This window comes from Phocoena phocoena, chromosome 9 (genome assembly GCF_963924675.1).
Source record: "Phocoena phocoena chromosome 9, mPhoPho1.1, whole genome shotgun sequence".
Classification (NCBI taxonomy): Eukaryota; Metazoa; Chordata; class Mammalia; order Artiodactyla; family Phocoenidae; genus Phocoena; species Phocoena phocoena.
This window is the reverse complement of record NC_089227.1, coordinates 47,315,465-47,332,284: the sequence shown is the minus strand read 5'-3', so window position 1 is coordinate 47,332,284 and position 16,820 is coordinate 47,315,465. Positions and strand designations below refer to the sequence as shown.

The 16,820-nt window shown below is 37.2% G+C and overlaps 1 protein-coding gene across 1 annotated transcript; it reads right to left on the bottom strand.

Moving 5' to 3' along the window:
• Positions 1–1,143: 1,143 nt before the first annotated feature.
• PDK4 (pyruvate dehydrogenase kinase 4) lies at positions 1,144–13,450 on the bottom strand. The gene is made up of 11 exons (XM_065884395.1): positions 13,106–13,450; positions 11,960–12,101; positions 10,699–10,770; positions 9,753–9,937; positions 9,498–9,584; positions 8,965–9,042; positions 7,359–7,435; positions 5,468–5,566; positions 5,157–5,267; positions 4,857–4,970; positions 1,144–3,679 (listed from the first exon to the last, which is right to left on the bottom strand). Exons 1-11 carry the CDS (start codon positions 13,218–13,220, stop codon positions 3,536–3,538), a joined length of 1,224 nt encoding a protein of 407 aa, XP_065740467.1. The 5' UTR covers positions 13,221–13,450; the 3' UTR covers positions 1,144–3,535.
• Positions 13,451–16,820: the final 3,370 nt, after the last annotated feature.

The following is a 16,820-nucleotide window of genomic DNA, read 5'->3' as shown; positions in this document are numbered from 1 at the left end:
TCTTACATAAGCTCCTGTGAAATTATGAAAATTCCTCAATACTTTGATCAAGACAGACCAAAGTGACCTGGAGATTTCATATACATTTGCAGTGTTATTACACATCTAAGTGTAACTACGGTACCTAAAAGCGTAGTAGTAGAATAAAGAAATTATAAGGCCAGTGCTTAAACTACTAGGTCACAATGATCTTTTTGCACAGGTTATTGTAGTTAAGATAAAATGCTCTTACCATTTCGAGCCAAATTTGAAATTTGGGAGAAATGGTGTAAAGACAGTTTTAATGAAAATTCAGCCAACTTTGTTGAACTTGAAAATTAGTATCCTTTGGGGGTATACACATTGAGTCGAAAAGATGTACATGTCCATAAATGGAGAATTGTGGGACTTGAAGTCTTGCAGTTTTTGTGGAAATGGGGATGAAGGTTCTGAGCCCGGGGCACATGCTAACCCCCTACCTCCCAAATTGCTTAATTCAAGGGAACTGTATAGCTAATCCCGTGTGTGTAGGTATGTGTGTGCTCTTGGGCTTCCTTTAGACAGTGCAGTACTTCCTTGACAGAAGAAGAAATGAAGGTAGTCAAGTGAACAAGCATGTCATTGCTGAAGGGCTGAAGGGCTTCAGTATAGGTTCTTTAGAGTCTAATGCCATAGTTGATGGCATTTTTTATTTACATATGATTATTCTGACAAGATTTTAGAATTTAGTTACGACAAACTTATTCCACTAATTTTATTTTATTCTAATTGCTTTTCTTTCTTCCCTCCCTCCCTCCTTCCCTTCCTTTCTTCCTTCCTCCCTCCATTCCTTTTTTATTTGTTTTTTTGCAAAACTTTGCAATAAGGGCATTATAGAGGTAGGCAGAGAATGCTGTCTAATGATAAAGTAGGATTAAATTAGTAAAGAAAGACAGTGTGAAGATAGCAAAGATAAAACATGTCACCACTTAATTTAGTACTTCTATCCTATTTCTACCCTATTATTATCCAGATATTTAATCTAGAAATTGTTTGGGAACCTAAATTATCTAAGTAATTATTTTGATACTCCACTGTATTTGCTATGTAAATACAGTCACTAAGTGAGACTCTTAAGTAAATTTATAAAAAAAAAATGTAGAGAGTGCATGCATTGGAAAAACAATTCTTGAATTTATTCATGTAGATAAACACACATTGTACTATGTGTTATTGGAGCATAACCAAGAGAGCAAAGGAGAACCAGAAATTTCTGGAATGCTATAAAGTATCTTTTGTTTAAAAATTAAGATTTTAAGGTTTTGTTTTTTAAAGGCTATACCCCATATGTAGCTAAATTAGACTTGGTGTAAAGTGAGGAAAAACTTTACCTCAAATTCTTCTTAGTACTTTCCATTAATTTGAGAAAAGAACTTTAAAAGATTACATCTACCATTATAATAAAAAATATTTATTATAAAAATTGTCACATTTCTCTGTACATAACCTAGACACAAAAACACAATTTATACATTAATAATTTAAGTGGGCCTGAACATTCAGTTTCCATCCACTAGGATCCTAAAGTTCTTCCACAGATTTCACAAATACCAATGTGGACTATTTCTATTTTATAGAACTCCATTTACACAGTTGATGTTATTGAGATACCAACATTTCTTTTTCTCTTGTGTTTTAAAGGTAGTTCACAGTGTTTGAGTTAACTATTAATCAACTGCTTTAATCTTTGGTAAATACAAGAATTTACGTGCAAAAGTGTTTAAATTTTTGAAAAGTCAAAACCTATTGCAAATAGTTCTGTGTAATCAATAAATGCATGAGCCAGAGTCTCACCATCAAGAAAAGTCACTTCCAGGACTTCTGATGATAACACCTGAAATCCACAACAAATAGTTTGAGGCTTTTATGGCCACTACCAGAAGCACCACACCACTAGGCCATGAGAAAATTAAACACAAATGTTAAATTCAACATACAGACAGTGCTGATTATTTTACAAAACAGGAAGTGCTAGTTTTTTTCGATATCCCGGTTTAAAACATCAATTTGACACAGAAGAGTTTATTATCTCATAAAAGCCTATTATCTTGCAAGAGTGAGAGAACCATTTAAAGAAGCCATACTGTTTTGAAAGACACCAATTCATTCTCTCGCAAATAATTTATCCATGATAATATGGGTCATTTCTTGAAATAATTTGTGGGGAATATAGCAAGATGCTTGCCTTCTGCTTCCCTCTCTCCTTCCTTCCCATCTTTCTTCCCTCCCTTCCTTCCTTCCTACTTTCCTTTGTTTTTTCATTTCTTCTCTAAGAGGAATGTGCTAGACTGCCCCATCAACCTGCATATTATACTTGAACTCCCCCAAAGTTCCATATGCATTCCAGCTTTCATGCATTAGCTCTCATTCACAATGATTCACAAATGAAAGCATCAGCATCGATAGCATGAAAACCTTACTTGCAGGCTATTTGTTAAAAATACTCTAAGAAGTATTTAAATTCTAATGTTCTCGAGCTATTCGTTAACTACAGATTTTTATCAGACATGTTAATGGTGAAGTGTAGAGAATATAATTAAATATATAAAAAATACATCTTTTTAAGCCTAGAAAATAGATGCCTTTGGATTACCACCACTGCAGTGTAGAGAACAGCCCTTCCTACTGAGTTAGGTTCTGAATGCATGATTTCTTTCCCTAACACTGGTTTTTCCAATCTACTTCTGTTTCATTTATAAACAAAGCAAGGTGAGATTTTGCTATCACTTTGGTAATTCTTCTCTCCCTCCAACTGCCAACGTCCTGAAATCAGTGCATATTTTAAAATTCAACCAAGACAAGGCACCTGGCAATAAGTGTTCACTTCTTATTTGAGGTGTGAACAGGAAAAGCAGCATAATAAAGGCACTGCATTTATCAGCAGGGGCTTTCTTCTGAGTTTTTACATAGGCCCATGCCTTGGCTGCAACTTAGAATAAAATGTGTTGGCTCACTCCTCCTCGTTCAAAGTAAACGTTATTTCAGTCACTGGCTTTTCATCTCTAGAGTGCATAGATATATATGAAATGTATGTTTACGTACATTTCTAATCATATAGTATAAAATAAGCCCTAGTCCTTTGAGTGACAGGAAAGTACTGGTACACTGACACTTGATAATCCATAAATACCAGTATCTTATAACATCAACCAGTGGCCTAAAATATCAGTCATTGAAACTGCTAGCCTACATCTTTACTTCTCACTCTTTCCTGTTCTTGCTGATAAAGAGATGGAAAACTGAGGCTTATTTCTTCTCCAGGATTTGATATAAACTCATACGTTATTCTAAGTTAAAAGAATAAAGAGCTAGCCAGCCACGAACTCCTGTAGTCCTGCACTGTGCTCGCCTGGGTCACAGAAAGGAGCTTTCTTCCTCTTCACATCAGTGTTCTGACCAAGGAGTTTTTGTTGCTGTTGTTTGTTTTTGAGAAAACAAGAGTTCACACGCAAACATTCAGGAAGCAGCACTGGCAGAGACCCACTTTGATCCCTTAAAGCGTCCTGAGGGTCCCTCCTCACACAGCCACGTTTTCCTTTGCCAGGTTCTTTGGTTCCTTGCTTGGGATACACCAGTCACCAGCCTCGCTGCTCGTCTGATAATGTTTGAAGGCTGATTTGTTAAAGACTGGGAGTGTCTCTACAGACTCAGAAGATAATGCCTGAAAGAAAGGGGAGGAAAAAATCAAACCAAAGAAATTATTCATCGCATAATTTGTACCTGAAGTGCTTATTCAAAATAAATTCAGAGGTAAGTATTCAAACATTCAAATACATTCTTTTAATTGATTTACTAATAAGAGCACACCAGAGTCCATGGTATGCTAGGCACTGTATAAAAGAAAAATGAATATTATCTGCACCCCATAGGGGCTGAAATAATATATATACAGTTATAAATCAGGTAATAGTATTTGTGTTCAGTAGTTACACATGTCCCTTGTTTGGATATTGCTGATGCCATAGAGTTGAATAGCAACAGGTTTTGCCTGCAAAACCTTTGTATGTGTGATAAAGTGAGAGTCCTAACCTGATACTATTGATCTGTTAAAATCTGATACTGTAAATCTATAATATGTTAACCTTTTCCAATACTTTGAAGACATTTTCACTATTTAAGAAATGAGTAACTATTTCAGGTGTTCTAAGACCATGTGGCAAATGGTCCCATTTTCCCTTGCACAAAAATGGGAGCCTAGAAGCTTAATGTCTTAGTTGTTAATAACTGTGAATATATTTTCATTTGAAATAGTTGGCAAATGATTAACAGCATCAGGACAGTGACCTTAACAAATAATTTGAGGCTTTATCAGAAATGGAAAAAACATGTACCAAATTTTAAAGTATAAACAGGAAATGCCAGGCACCCCACTGATAGCTTCTGAGCAGTCAGCTTTCCTCTCCCTGGATTTCTAACAAGTTCAGCTTAAGGTCTTGAGTATCTTGATATCAGTTGTTTTCTAGGCTGAAATATTATTAGCGTATATGTATTTCCCACAAGTCCAAGTAAAACAAAAGTATAGCTGTTCTTACAAATGCCGATAGGATTTGCCTTAAAAAATTCAAATGAGCATCTCCTCACTCAGAAACTAATGCACTTCTTGGGAAACAATTTTGCTTCACTGAGGCAAGTAGCCTGGCCCACTTCCTTTTTGATACGTTACCACATTAAATATTAAATAATATATCTACACATACCAAATAGAAAATATAATGACTTGTGGTCATTATTTGCACTAACTCAGTTTGGGTATTCACTGTGGACCGTAGAACTCAGGGCTGTAAAAGAAGCAGTCTTTTCAGAAATATGATTTTTTTTTTATTGGATTTAAAGGATACCTTTAAGTAGATGACAGCATCAGTTCCATATCCTGGCAAAGAGTAGAGATTTAGATCTCCTTGAAAGTACTTGGCATAGAGACGAGAAATTGGCAAGCCATAACCAAAACCAGCCTAGAAGGGAAAGATCAGTTATTGACAAAGTGGTGTACATGATCATAGGAATGCAAAATGCTTTCTCATAACCCCCATGCCCAATTTAACTAAATTGATTAACTTGCCTAAATACTTCCTTGTAATCCTTGCTCTACATTTAGAAGTAGGTGGCTGGGGTGAACTTAGCCATATAATTGGTCTTACCAGAGGAGCATTCCGGGAATTATCCATCACAGGCGTTGGTGCAGTGGAGTATGTGTAACTAAAGAGCCGGTCAATGATCCTCAGGGGAACACCACCTCCTCTATCTGAAATCTTAAACAAACAAACCAGTCATCAGAGCTACACATATAAAACAATACGCATTTGTTTATATAAAAATGTCTTTCCTTCATTTAAAAGTCACCTGGTGTACATGACTTTGATCTATTGTTCAAAGCAGAGAGCTTTATTATTATTGACTATTTAAAAAATTCTCTTAAGAAAGACTCAAAAGAAAAACAGAGAATGGTTACCTTAATTGTAAGATCTTCTTTTCCCAAGACAACAATCACCTCAATTGGTGTCAGGGAAGGCCAATTTTCCTGGTGTTCAACTGTGGCCCTCATTGCATTCTAAAGAAAACAAAACCGTAAGGAATTCAATGGCAGGAGGATGAGGGACAATAAATAACTGTTTTTTATGTTTAAAATGAAAGCAGCACAGAGGGTAATTCAAAGTTCTTATTTTATTTTTTTAAGTTAGTAGTAAAATAGCTCTGTAAATAGCCATTTATGATTGTGTCATGCAGGAGGTATAATGAAAAATATTCATTTACCATGTAATATAGCTACTGGGAGTAATGTCTAATGGAAAAACAATTCTGCTAGCTGTCAAGTTCTTATTTGTAAGCTTAATTTAAATGTAGAAATTGGTTTTTATAGTCCATTTCCTGGCTTTCTCTTTTCTGACTTTCCATTACATTTTACATCTAAGCACCAAAGACTATTACATAACAAATAACAGTGAATCATTGAACCAATTTATTGGCTTTTATAAAATTTGCTGGGAAAAGGTTGTTACTATTTAAAAGGATAGTAAATAATTCTAAATTAAATTTCAATTTGCATTTGATTATCATCTTAACTTTTACCAATGATGGCAAAATAACTGTATGAGTTGGACCATTCAATTTAAAAGTAAATCAACAAAAAAGCATCTTTTGTCCTTTAACAGAGAAGAAGCTCAAACAAGTTTTCAGATAAGTAGATGAATCTCATACAGATAAAGTTTTGGTTTATTTTACCCATTTTCCTCTCTACCCTTCTTCTGATAGGTTATCTGCTTTCTGCTTTCTATATAATAATGTTAAGCTCTAAGCATTAGCTGAAGAGAAATAAAATAGATCAGACGTTTGTAGTACAATCAATACCTCATTGCATTAACATTAGAATAAGTTAGGAAACAGTAGGTTCCGGGAAGAGTTACATCAGAATTAGAAGAGGATTTCACTTTTTTTGACGACTTCCTCCTCTCCAGTCCAGGGGACTCTTAGGAACCATCACAAAGCTTCAAGTGTTTTTCTGTCTTTTGGTGCAGGTATAGTGTTTCAGTTTGGGCTTAGAACCTGGGACAGGATTTGATTCTTAGTACCTGGCTGTCCCAGACCAGTAACATCCACATCCTCTAAGAGCTTGTTAGAAATGCAGATTCTCAGGTCAAGATTATCAAAATCTCTGGGACAGGCTTAAGAATCTGTGTTTTAAAAGCTTTCTAGGTGATTCTAATGCATACTAGCGTTTAAGAAGCCCTACCCTACTGTTTTGCTATGGAAGGTGTGGACCATGGATCAGCAGCATCACCCGTTAGCTTATTAGAAGTTACTCATCTCAGGCCCAATTCCAGACCTACTGAATCAGAATCTGAATTTTAACAAAACCCCCAGGTGATTCATATGCACATTAAAGTAGATCACTGAAGGAACTGACTGTCCTTTGAGTATATTCTAGTCATAGGTTGGGACCCTGCCACCTCCAGTAATTCTGGACCTGAACCTCTGGATTTAGAGTTGGACCGGCCTATGGGGATGGAGATAACAAGGCCTCAGTCACTGAAGCATTCACCCCACAACCTCCCTTAATGAATGCATGAATGACTAGTGCTTTGTTGGACACCTGAAAAATAATGGGAACAGGGAGCATTGAGATATAGTGACTCATATTGTGCATTCTCAAATACATGTTGATGCTACAAGGAACTGCATGTACCCTTTCAAACATTAACTGCAGCTTCTTTTTGTTAGGACACAGAAGCATGCCTGGGAGAAGATAGTGAGGCTCCTGTTTAGTAGGGAATGATAAAGGGAATAAAAATGTAACCAGTTAACATTTAAAAAAACAAAATTGCAATTATTGTGAAGTGTCTTACCTTGAATAGTTCAAAGAGCATATGATGAAGGTGAGATGAAACATACACAATATGAATTGGTTGGCCTGGAAATTTTCCTAGAAAAAATTAAGCTAATTTAGAACTGCTGAACAAATATTTCATTAAAATAAACTTTCATATCTATTTGATTAATATTTTAGATTTAAACAGAATTGGAATACTCCCCATCCTCCTCACTCTAGAGTCCTACCTTAGAAGCTTCCCTTTAAACAGTAAACACAACTGATTATTCTTGATTATTACTGATTATTCTTGATTTTTATCAACTAAACATAAAATCCCATAGGCTAAATAAGCTTAAATTTCACCAAGAGGCTAAAGAAAATAGAAACAAAAACCTCATAATACTCTGAAAAGAAAAATAAAAGTATTATTCTTTGGTGTTCCAGGCCGTGGCAAAGTTTGAATCAGAAAACAAGGTCTGGCACAGTTCCCTCTTTATTTCATCAAACAGTTCAAGCAGTTTATCTACAAGTATTATGCAACAATGCTGTTAATGCTTAAAAATATTTTTCAGTCTTTATTTGTACTCCTACTTCTGGTTTAGCAATCCATTACATTTCCCTATCCCCAATCCATGAGTTAAGCTACTCTTAATTTGAGCAACTTGATTTTAATTCTCACCACCAACAAACATTGTTCATCTATAACTATTACTTGAAAAAGATGTTTACTTTGAGTGGAAAGGAAGTTATTCCAATTTCAGTGTACTGTCTTGCTTTGAGAAGCAACTATGGGATAAGATAAAAATAGTGCCTTGCATTCATCCTGTAATTACTTCATTCAGTGTGGGAAGACCTTATCCTTTTAGGTACCCTAGAGTTGAAGCTATTGAAGTATGCTCTGCTTTCAAAACAGTGATATATACTTATAGTGAAAATTAAAAACAAAAAATTGGTAAGAACATTTAACATGACATCTACCTTCTTAAATATTTAAGTGTACAATATTGTTAACTGTAGGAATGGTGTTATACAGCAGATCTCTAGAACTTACTCATCTTGCATAACTGAAATTTTATACCCACTGAATAGCAACTCCCCATCTCCTTGCTTCCTTCAGCCTCTGGCAACAATCATTCTACTCTCCACTTCTATGAGCTTGACTATTTTTGATACCTCATATAAGTGCAATCACAAGTATTTGTCCTTCTATGACTGGCTTCTTTCTTATAGTGCAATTTAAAGTGTTTTTGTTTTCAGATCTGATAAGTAACCTCTTTAGGAGCATATCTCCACTACCAAGTGGTTCCTCCAAATCTGACCTCCTTATTCCTGTATTCTGTAGTAAGCAGTCTTTCTTTGATCAAAGATATTGAAACTTAGCTCCTACTCTAAATCCTAAATTATCTGTTCAAACCATTCTTCTTTATGAATTTTCATTAGCAACTGAATATACTCAATTGGAACTTTCCAGTTGAGATAAAGAGAACCTTGGCTTCAAAAAAAAAAAATGTGTACAAATTCTAGGCAAGTTCAGAAGGCAGAAAAGGAACACAGACATTGCTTTGTATTTACAAGAAGTAATCATACTGGGAGAACACTGAATTTTACATAGATAAAAATATATTTAATTTATAGCTTACCATTCACTTGTGTGAGCTTTAATTCTGGAGATGTTAAATAATACTGATTACAAAGCATCTTGGAACACTCAAAGGCATCTGGAATGGAAGGGTTTTTTTCCATAATGATTAAGTGAATTTATGCCAAGTAAAATTTTCAAGTGATCTTCAGTGTATACACTACCCTTAATCCAAAATATTCATTAGAGTACAAGTTTATGTGTATGGAAAAATAAATTTTTAATATTTTATTGAAGAAAAAATGAACACAGTAATTAAGTTATAGCTGTTGCTATAGGAATATATGCACTTCAGATATCAAATATAATCTATGAGAATATGGCACATTAGCTATTGATGTTTAGATTTTTTATAATATTATAAGTGAATATTTAAGCACTTGACTCTCAAAAACAAAGGACCTTTATTACAGTTTATAAAGACATAAATGGAGCACTCTGAATAGTAATTCATTCAGAGTCACCTCAACAGTACATGTGTCAATCAGATAATGTACATTTTCAATAAGGGAAATGCAGAAACCTAGAAATTACCTTGGACCACTGCTGCCACATCACAGTTTGGATCAATGCTTCCAATGTGGCTTGGGTTTCCTGTCTGTAAGTCACTAAATATAAGGACTGTTGAAAAATAAAAACAAAGAATATTGTTATAAAAATCAGGATACTAATGATTAGAACTACCTCTGAGAAAGAATGTGATCCACCAAGTAGTGAAATATCTACTTAGAGTATGGCTTGTATTCTACACCCATCTCTATATATCATGACCGTGATGAACTAACTTACTGTGCTGGTTCATCAGCATCCGGGTAGAAATACGGTTCATGTAAAATCGATCCAAGAAATACTGAAGATTTTGATTGGTGGCTGGGTCAACTGTACAGGCATCTTTATACTCTAGGATTCCCTGTGCCATTGTAGGAACTACATTATGGTGTCTATTTCGAACTTCGATGAGAGTATCTACAAAACTAAGCCAAAACACATTTATGGTTAGTAGAAGTTCAAATAAGTTTCATTAATTTATATTTCTTAGATTACTTCAAAGAAGGTAAAGCCTTTCTCAAGTACCCATCCAAACAAATCAAATCATACAACGTTTGGATGAAGCTTTATGAAGACTCTGACTACAGATTCTTTGACTACAGTAGAGGAGATAGCTTCACAAACAGATTTATTTTGCTTCTAGCTTACATGTAAAATATCAGCTCTGTGAGTGGTAGGTTCACTCCAGTTGTTCACTAAGCTTTCTCTTTCAAAAGATAATTTAAAAAATAAGTACTATTTAAGATGGCTCTAGAATGCCACTGTGAAAAAAACTTCAAATTTCTTGTAAGATTTAGAAAAGAGTCTTCTTTCTCATTCTTATAGCTAGAGACTGTCAATTACTCTGAAAGAAAATGTGTACTCTACAATGACACCAACGTGCAGTGATATTATGTAACAGTAAATCCTTCTACAAATCTAATCATCATACTAAATTTAGAGTAAAAATAGATTTCCTTCTTTTAAAAAGTCCTCTACACTTTTCATCCTCAGCATCATTTCCAATGCCATAATTCTCTATTGCTTTTAAAAAAAACCAACAAGCCAAAACTTGTCATTTGTAAGGGGGTAGTTATTTATTATTCAGGATACTATTATAAATTATCCTTTAAGTGAGGTCTGAAAAAAATCTGATGTTTAGAAATAGTCAAAGTTTTAGACACTTATTCTAATGCGTAAAACTTACTCTGATAATGTTTTCTGGTCCTTTGGGCTTTTCTCGTGGAATTCCACCAACTCCATCAGGCTCTGGATATACCTGTAAAGCGACAGGTGGGCTTTAAGTTTTAAAATTGAATAGTCACTTACAAGTGGCTGAAAACAGATTGCTTTTTTCCAAATGATTTGAAGAGAGAACGTATTATGTTTAAAATTAAAACTTTCCTCCAAGACATTTGGAAAACATATGTCTTAGAAAAAAGAAAGCTACAAATTTAACCCTCAACTTGCTAACTTAAAATTTCTGTTTAACTATCCTAGATCACTATTCAGTTTTCTGTTTTGTTTGTCAAATGTCTTTATTTTTATAGCAAAAGCATTTAGAAATTACTTTTACAGAAAGGCTTCATATTTTTTTCCTCCTGTATTCATTCATAGGTGAATAGAAGTCTTGAAAGCAGCAGTAAATACTATGGATTGAATATGTTTCAGATTGCAATTGTTTAATGGGTGCATAATACATATATTTCTTAAATCAACAAACAAAAAGTTGTACAGTCAGTGGGTTAGGGTGAAGGTCTGGTGCATATCTGCCTCAGTGCATAACCTGGCTCTGTTCTCTGAAAATCTGCTCCTTTGGTTTACCTACCCTCTCTAAGTCAGTATCCTTATTTGCAGAAGGAGATAATTACTGACACTGAGTGCTGGCTGTGTGCCTGGTACTGTTCTAAGTGCTTTTAAAATGGATTACCTCATTTAATTACACTCAGATATCCCTTTGAGACATATACTTTATTCTCCTCAATAATAGATGGGGGAGTTGAGGCCTAGAGATAAGACACTAGGCAAGGATTCCACAACTAGGAAAAGAGGAAGGCATGATTTGATCCTGGGCCTGCTTTGTTAATTGGTTTGTAAGTAACAAAGATTAGGCCCTCTATAAATAATAGTCATTTGTATCTATTTCTAGGACAGGATTCTTTTTGCGATATCAAACTGTCTTTTATTATTTTAAACACAAACTAATATTGTAACTGTCAATTATTTTTCATATTGCCTTCTAAAATTATATTGTGAAAGTATCTACTCTTTCAGGGTAAAAATGTCTGTTTATAGCTTTATAACTGCCCTTATGATAACTTACCCTAAATTAATAGAAAATACATCTTTCAAAGTATTTAAGCTTCAGACCACCTGTTTTCCAATTACGATGTTAATATATTGTAAGAATTCATACTCAGATAACTATCTTAAAACTAGAGATTGTTTCAGAATGGTTCACCACTTACCAGCTTTTAACTAGTTGCACTGAAGAGGTATTTACTAATCCATCAGGGAGGATATAAATTTCCTTCAGGATATTGGCTAGCCTCACAGGCAACTCTTGTCTCAAAAACACAAAGGAGGTTCTTTCACATGCGTTTTCTGAACCTGTAATAAACAGCATCTATTTAGTTTTTGGAAAAAAGTATATCTAAATTATATATTTGAGTAGCATTAACTTTCCAATATTGAACACACATATATATATTACAAAATTATATTTAACTCTCAGTTGGGTAACTGCTTGTAGATAATTCAGGAGTAAGCATATTCTTTATTGTCTTTTGTCTTTTTCTTTCTTTTTTTTAAAAAGTGACCAAATATGAGAATTATTGTTTTCTCTTTTTGATGAGGATTCACTTCCAAGAAGTCATAATATCCCAAGGCTCTTAGTATTCATAAAAGAATGCAGGATTTAGTCAAATCACAATGTCAGGGAGACAACATCCTTTGCAGAGTTCTAGATATGAAACTGTAGTGAAGGGAAAAGGGGAGGGGTGGGAGTCCTAATGTTTCTAGACTAGTGATAAATAATACCACATTTAAATCCTTGAAATTTTCTTTATAAGATTTGTGCAGAAAGTTTGTAAATATTTTCAGCAGTAATGCAAATATATAGATAACATTAAAGCTAAAGAGACAAAGAAATCTTTGTTAGGAAATGTTAGGAATACAGAGAGATGAACCCTGTGGAGGGGTGGAGGGTGGCTAAAGGATAAAATCTCGGTTAATTCGAAGCTACTTTATAATATTAGGAATCTTCTCCAAGAAGTACTATGCAGTGAAGGAGGGGATGAAGTTTCCAGTTCATTGTTAAATGGTGACTGAAAGCAAAAACTATTTTGACTGAAAACTTTGGACAGAAAGAATAGGAAAGATGAGCTCAAACCAACCAGCATCAGCGGGGCTGCAAGTGGCCTTGACCTGCAGGCACAAACTGTCAGAGAGAAGGCAAATCTAAGAAAGGCAAGGTGTGCTGGCTTCGAGGTTCCAGGGTTCAGCAGGAAAGCGGACACCAGGTGTTTTAAGTAATGAGTCCAGCCCTCCCTACACCGGGTCTGAAAGTTAAGGCAGCTCCCCAGTCCCCGCCCGGGCCCTACGTCCCCGCTCACCGAAGTCCAGCAGCTGCTTCATGGACAGGGGGGACGGGCTGTAGCGCGAGAAATGCTCGACCTCGCGGGGTACCAGGGAGCCGGCGCTGCGCATCACGAAGCGTGCCGCCTTCATCTTGATGCCCACCGTCCTGGCACGAGCTGGGGCTGGTGTGTGGCGTGAAGGCTGCGGGGAGCAGGACCTGGGGCCTTAGAAGGGGCGGGGCGCGTTCGGACGGGGAGAGCAGGTGGCTGGCGGGCTCGTGCTCCCCGGCCTGGGCTGAGGTTCGGGGGTGCTTCGCGGTGGAGGAATCGGGTAGTGAGTCGATGGAGCAGTAGGTAGCTTGAGACTCAAGTTCGTATCCTGTCACCACCCGCCGCCTCCCGAGGTTTTATTTGTTTCCCTGCACCACCTCCCCCCCCCCCCCCCCGCCCCCCGCATCCCCCGCCCGCGAAGCTCCAACCGGGAGGAGCCACTGGAACTTGGAGAGCTTCCTGAGCTTGGAGCCGCGCCCGTCAGCTCAGATAAAGAACTTTGGGCCCCGCCTCCAGGACGCGGAGGCCTGGCACCCGAAGCTGTGAGGGGTAAGGGGACAGCAGGAAGCCAAAGCGGCCGTCAGGAGGTACGTGGGTTCAAGATCAGCCTTTTGTGACAGGACCCCGGACAGCGTGGGCTGGGGCCAGCCCAGACTCGACCTTGTTTACAAGCGAGAAGCTGTCTCAATGTCACGCATTCCAAGCCAGAAGCTGTTTCCAAGAATCTTGGCTCGGAGATGTCATTGGTTCGTGCTCGGAGCGGGGCTTTTACAGTAGCTAATCAGCTGCGTGCAGAAGTATGGGCTTCTCTGCCATTGGACAGCGAAAAGAATAAACAGCCTAGAGTTCTTACAGTGTTTTCTCCATCAGTGAATAGCGCAAGTCGGGAACTGGAAGTTCCTTTTGCGGGGACTTGAGCAGCCCAAAGTACGTTTACTTTTTTTTGTGGCGATAAAAAGCCATCAATTTGTCTCCTTCCGGTAATACATTCCCTCCATTAGGCTTAACTCTTTTAATTAAAAACAAGATTTAAAAGGGACTAATTTGTCAGTTTGACTTTTTTTCTCCAGAGAATTTGCTCACTCTGTCCTCCTGTATGAAACGTGCTTTATCCAAATCTTTGCTTAAGACATTATTTTATACCAGTAAATGTCCACCACAAGCTCTGTGCTGCAAGATATCTTTCCTGATTGCCTCTCCCTGTGCCTTCTTACAAATATGGATTTTGTCACTTATGACATTATATTGTAGCTATTTATGTTCTTGTTTTGTCCCTTTCTGAACGTCTCCCCTGAAAGAGATCAGGTTTGGGACCATGTCTGATGCATCTTTCTGATTCCTACTCTGCTTTGTTGCTACTCAAGCTTAGTTGTGGAAACATGGGGAAAGTTCCAAATTGCATCTCCACTTGGAGATAGGTTTTGATACCACTATGATTTATATCTTTGTATTCGAATCCTTTTTTACATATGTGCATAGCTCCATGAAACAACAACAAAAATGTTCAAGAAGTCAAAAGACTAAATAAAACTCTCTGATGAAGCAATTTAAGGTAAAAAAATCCCTTCCTTTTTCTTTAATATATCCTAAGAACAGAAGTAAAAGAAAAGCATTCATTTGCTTTTCTTACCCTGCGTGTGGGATCTGGAATAGGCAAAAATATATATTACAAAGAATTCTACTCTTTAATCTGCAGAGGAAAGGCAATGGAAATGATGCATTATAAGCAGGTTTAATTTAGGAAAGCCCCATTGATCACTTGACCTGACTTCCCCCCCGCAGTGCTCCCGTATGTGTGGTGGGGTGATTAAAGATCAGATGAAGTCATATGACGTTCATAGACATGGCTAAGGGCTAAATGTGAACCGAGGTCACCAAACTTTTGTATGCATGTCATCCCATCCAACAATATTTACCAGGTTATTCTCACAGTACGTTACATTCTTCTCTGTCATATGTCTATGACAGGAACTGGCAACAGTTATGGTAACTGGGCTGGGATAGACAGATCAGGTTGTGTACCCAGTTGGCTAAGGTGCTGTGTATTACCGTGATTAGAATGTGACCTGGAAAGAGAGTTTCATTTCTATTCTCAGGCTGACTTCAGAACTTGGAGGTGATCCAGTTGCTATAAAAGTAAAGGAAAGGGAATACTTAGGAGCAATGGATATGGACAAATCTGCACATTCATTTGAGTAAAGGGTAGAGCTTCAAGAGTGCAAGTCACACTTTTGCCAAAGGACTGGGCATATGCCCAATGGAACAAAATGCATCAAGACCTAAGGAGAAGCCCATTCAACTTTTCCACCTCTAGGAGCATATTCCAAGGAAGCAATTAAAAATATACATAACGGGGGGCTTCCCTGGTGGCGCAGTGGTTGAGAGTCCGCCTGCTGATGCGGGGGACACGGGTTCGTGCCCCGGTCCCGGAGGATCCCACATGCCGTGGAGCGGCTGGGCCCGTGAGCCATGGCCGCTGAGCCTGCTCATCCGGAGCCTGTGCTCCGCAACGGGAGAGACCACAGCAGTGAGAGGCCCACGTACTGCAAAAGAAAAAAAAAAAAAAAAATATATATATATATACACATACATATATATATATACACACACACACATAACAGGAACTTCAGAAGCCATGATGGAAAGATGAACAGATTTGACTACAGAATATTTAAAGTTAAAAAAATGAACAGCATACTTGGAGAAAATACTTTCAAAGTATATAACAGACAAATGATTTTTTAAGAAATGGCTATTTCAACACAGAACAAAATAGACATGATCTGTTCCCTCATGGAGGTTTTAGACTTGTGGGGGAAACAGGCATTACAAAAGCAAATGGACAATGAGGGTTATGAAGAAAATTCATATGAAGAATATAATTGGCTGTAACTACCTTAGATTTGTGGGCAAGGAATGTCTCTCTGAGAAAGTAACAATTATAAGAGATGGAGCAGCCTTCCATTGGGGCATGAGAAGGGAATATTGGTGAAAGCATGTTGGTGAAGAGATTGAGGAAAGCAAGGCCTCAATCAGTATTTGGTCTCTGATGTTTCTTATAACTGGTGCTTTTAGAGGATACTAGGTATCAGGAGTTGGACTGGATGCATTGGTGGGTGCAAAACCATTTTCTCTCAAGTATCACATACTAATAGTGGGTGATAGAAAACAATGGTCAATTTTTTTTAATTTATGGGACTTCTGTTTAATCCCCAAAGCAAAAAAATTACAATCAATGCACTAGAAAACAGTTCATAAAAGAGATTTGATCAATGTGTCAAGTTGGTGGTGATGCTAACAGTGCTCGGGCGTGTTTGGAGGAAGAGCTATGTTGGAGGTCAGGGAATGCTTTCTCTGAGGGTTGGCTTTTGAGACAACCTTAGAAGGATGAGGAAGTTTTTGGCAAATTACTGGTAGACAGATGTGGAAGGATGTCTAAGCCAGAGAATAAGCACAGATGTACAAGCTAGGGATATAGTAGAGAAATAATGACTAGTTTACCAAAGTGGGGAGGAAATGCAACATTGGGTTATATCATGAAAGCCTTAAATGCTGGTATGAGGACTTTGCTATTCCTGGAGTAGGCAACATGGAACTATTGAAGTCTTTTAGGCAACAAGCAATGAGCTCCCTGCACAAATTTGTTAGCAGCTAAACAATTCAATGCAACTAAACTTCACTGACCACCTATTATGTACCA

Excerpts from the sequence above, each read along its gene's own strand:
- PDK4 (XM_065884395.1), bottom strand. The coding sequence starts at position 13,220 with ATGAAGGCGGCACGCTTCGTGATGCGCAGCGCCGGCTCCCTGGTACCC. Across the intron at positions 9,938-10,698 it reads GACCAGAAAACATTATCAGA|TTTTGTAGATACTCTCATCG; the intron begins GTAAGTTTTACG and ends GTTTTGGCTTAG. Across the intron at positions 4,971-5,156 it reads ATTCCCGGAATGCTCCTCTG|GCTGGTTTTGGTTATGGCTT; the intron begins GTAAGACCAATT and ends TTTCCCTTCTAG.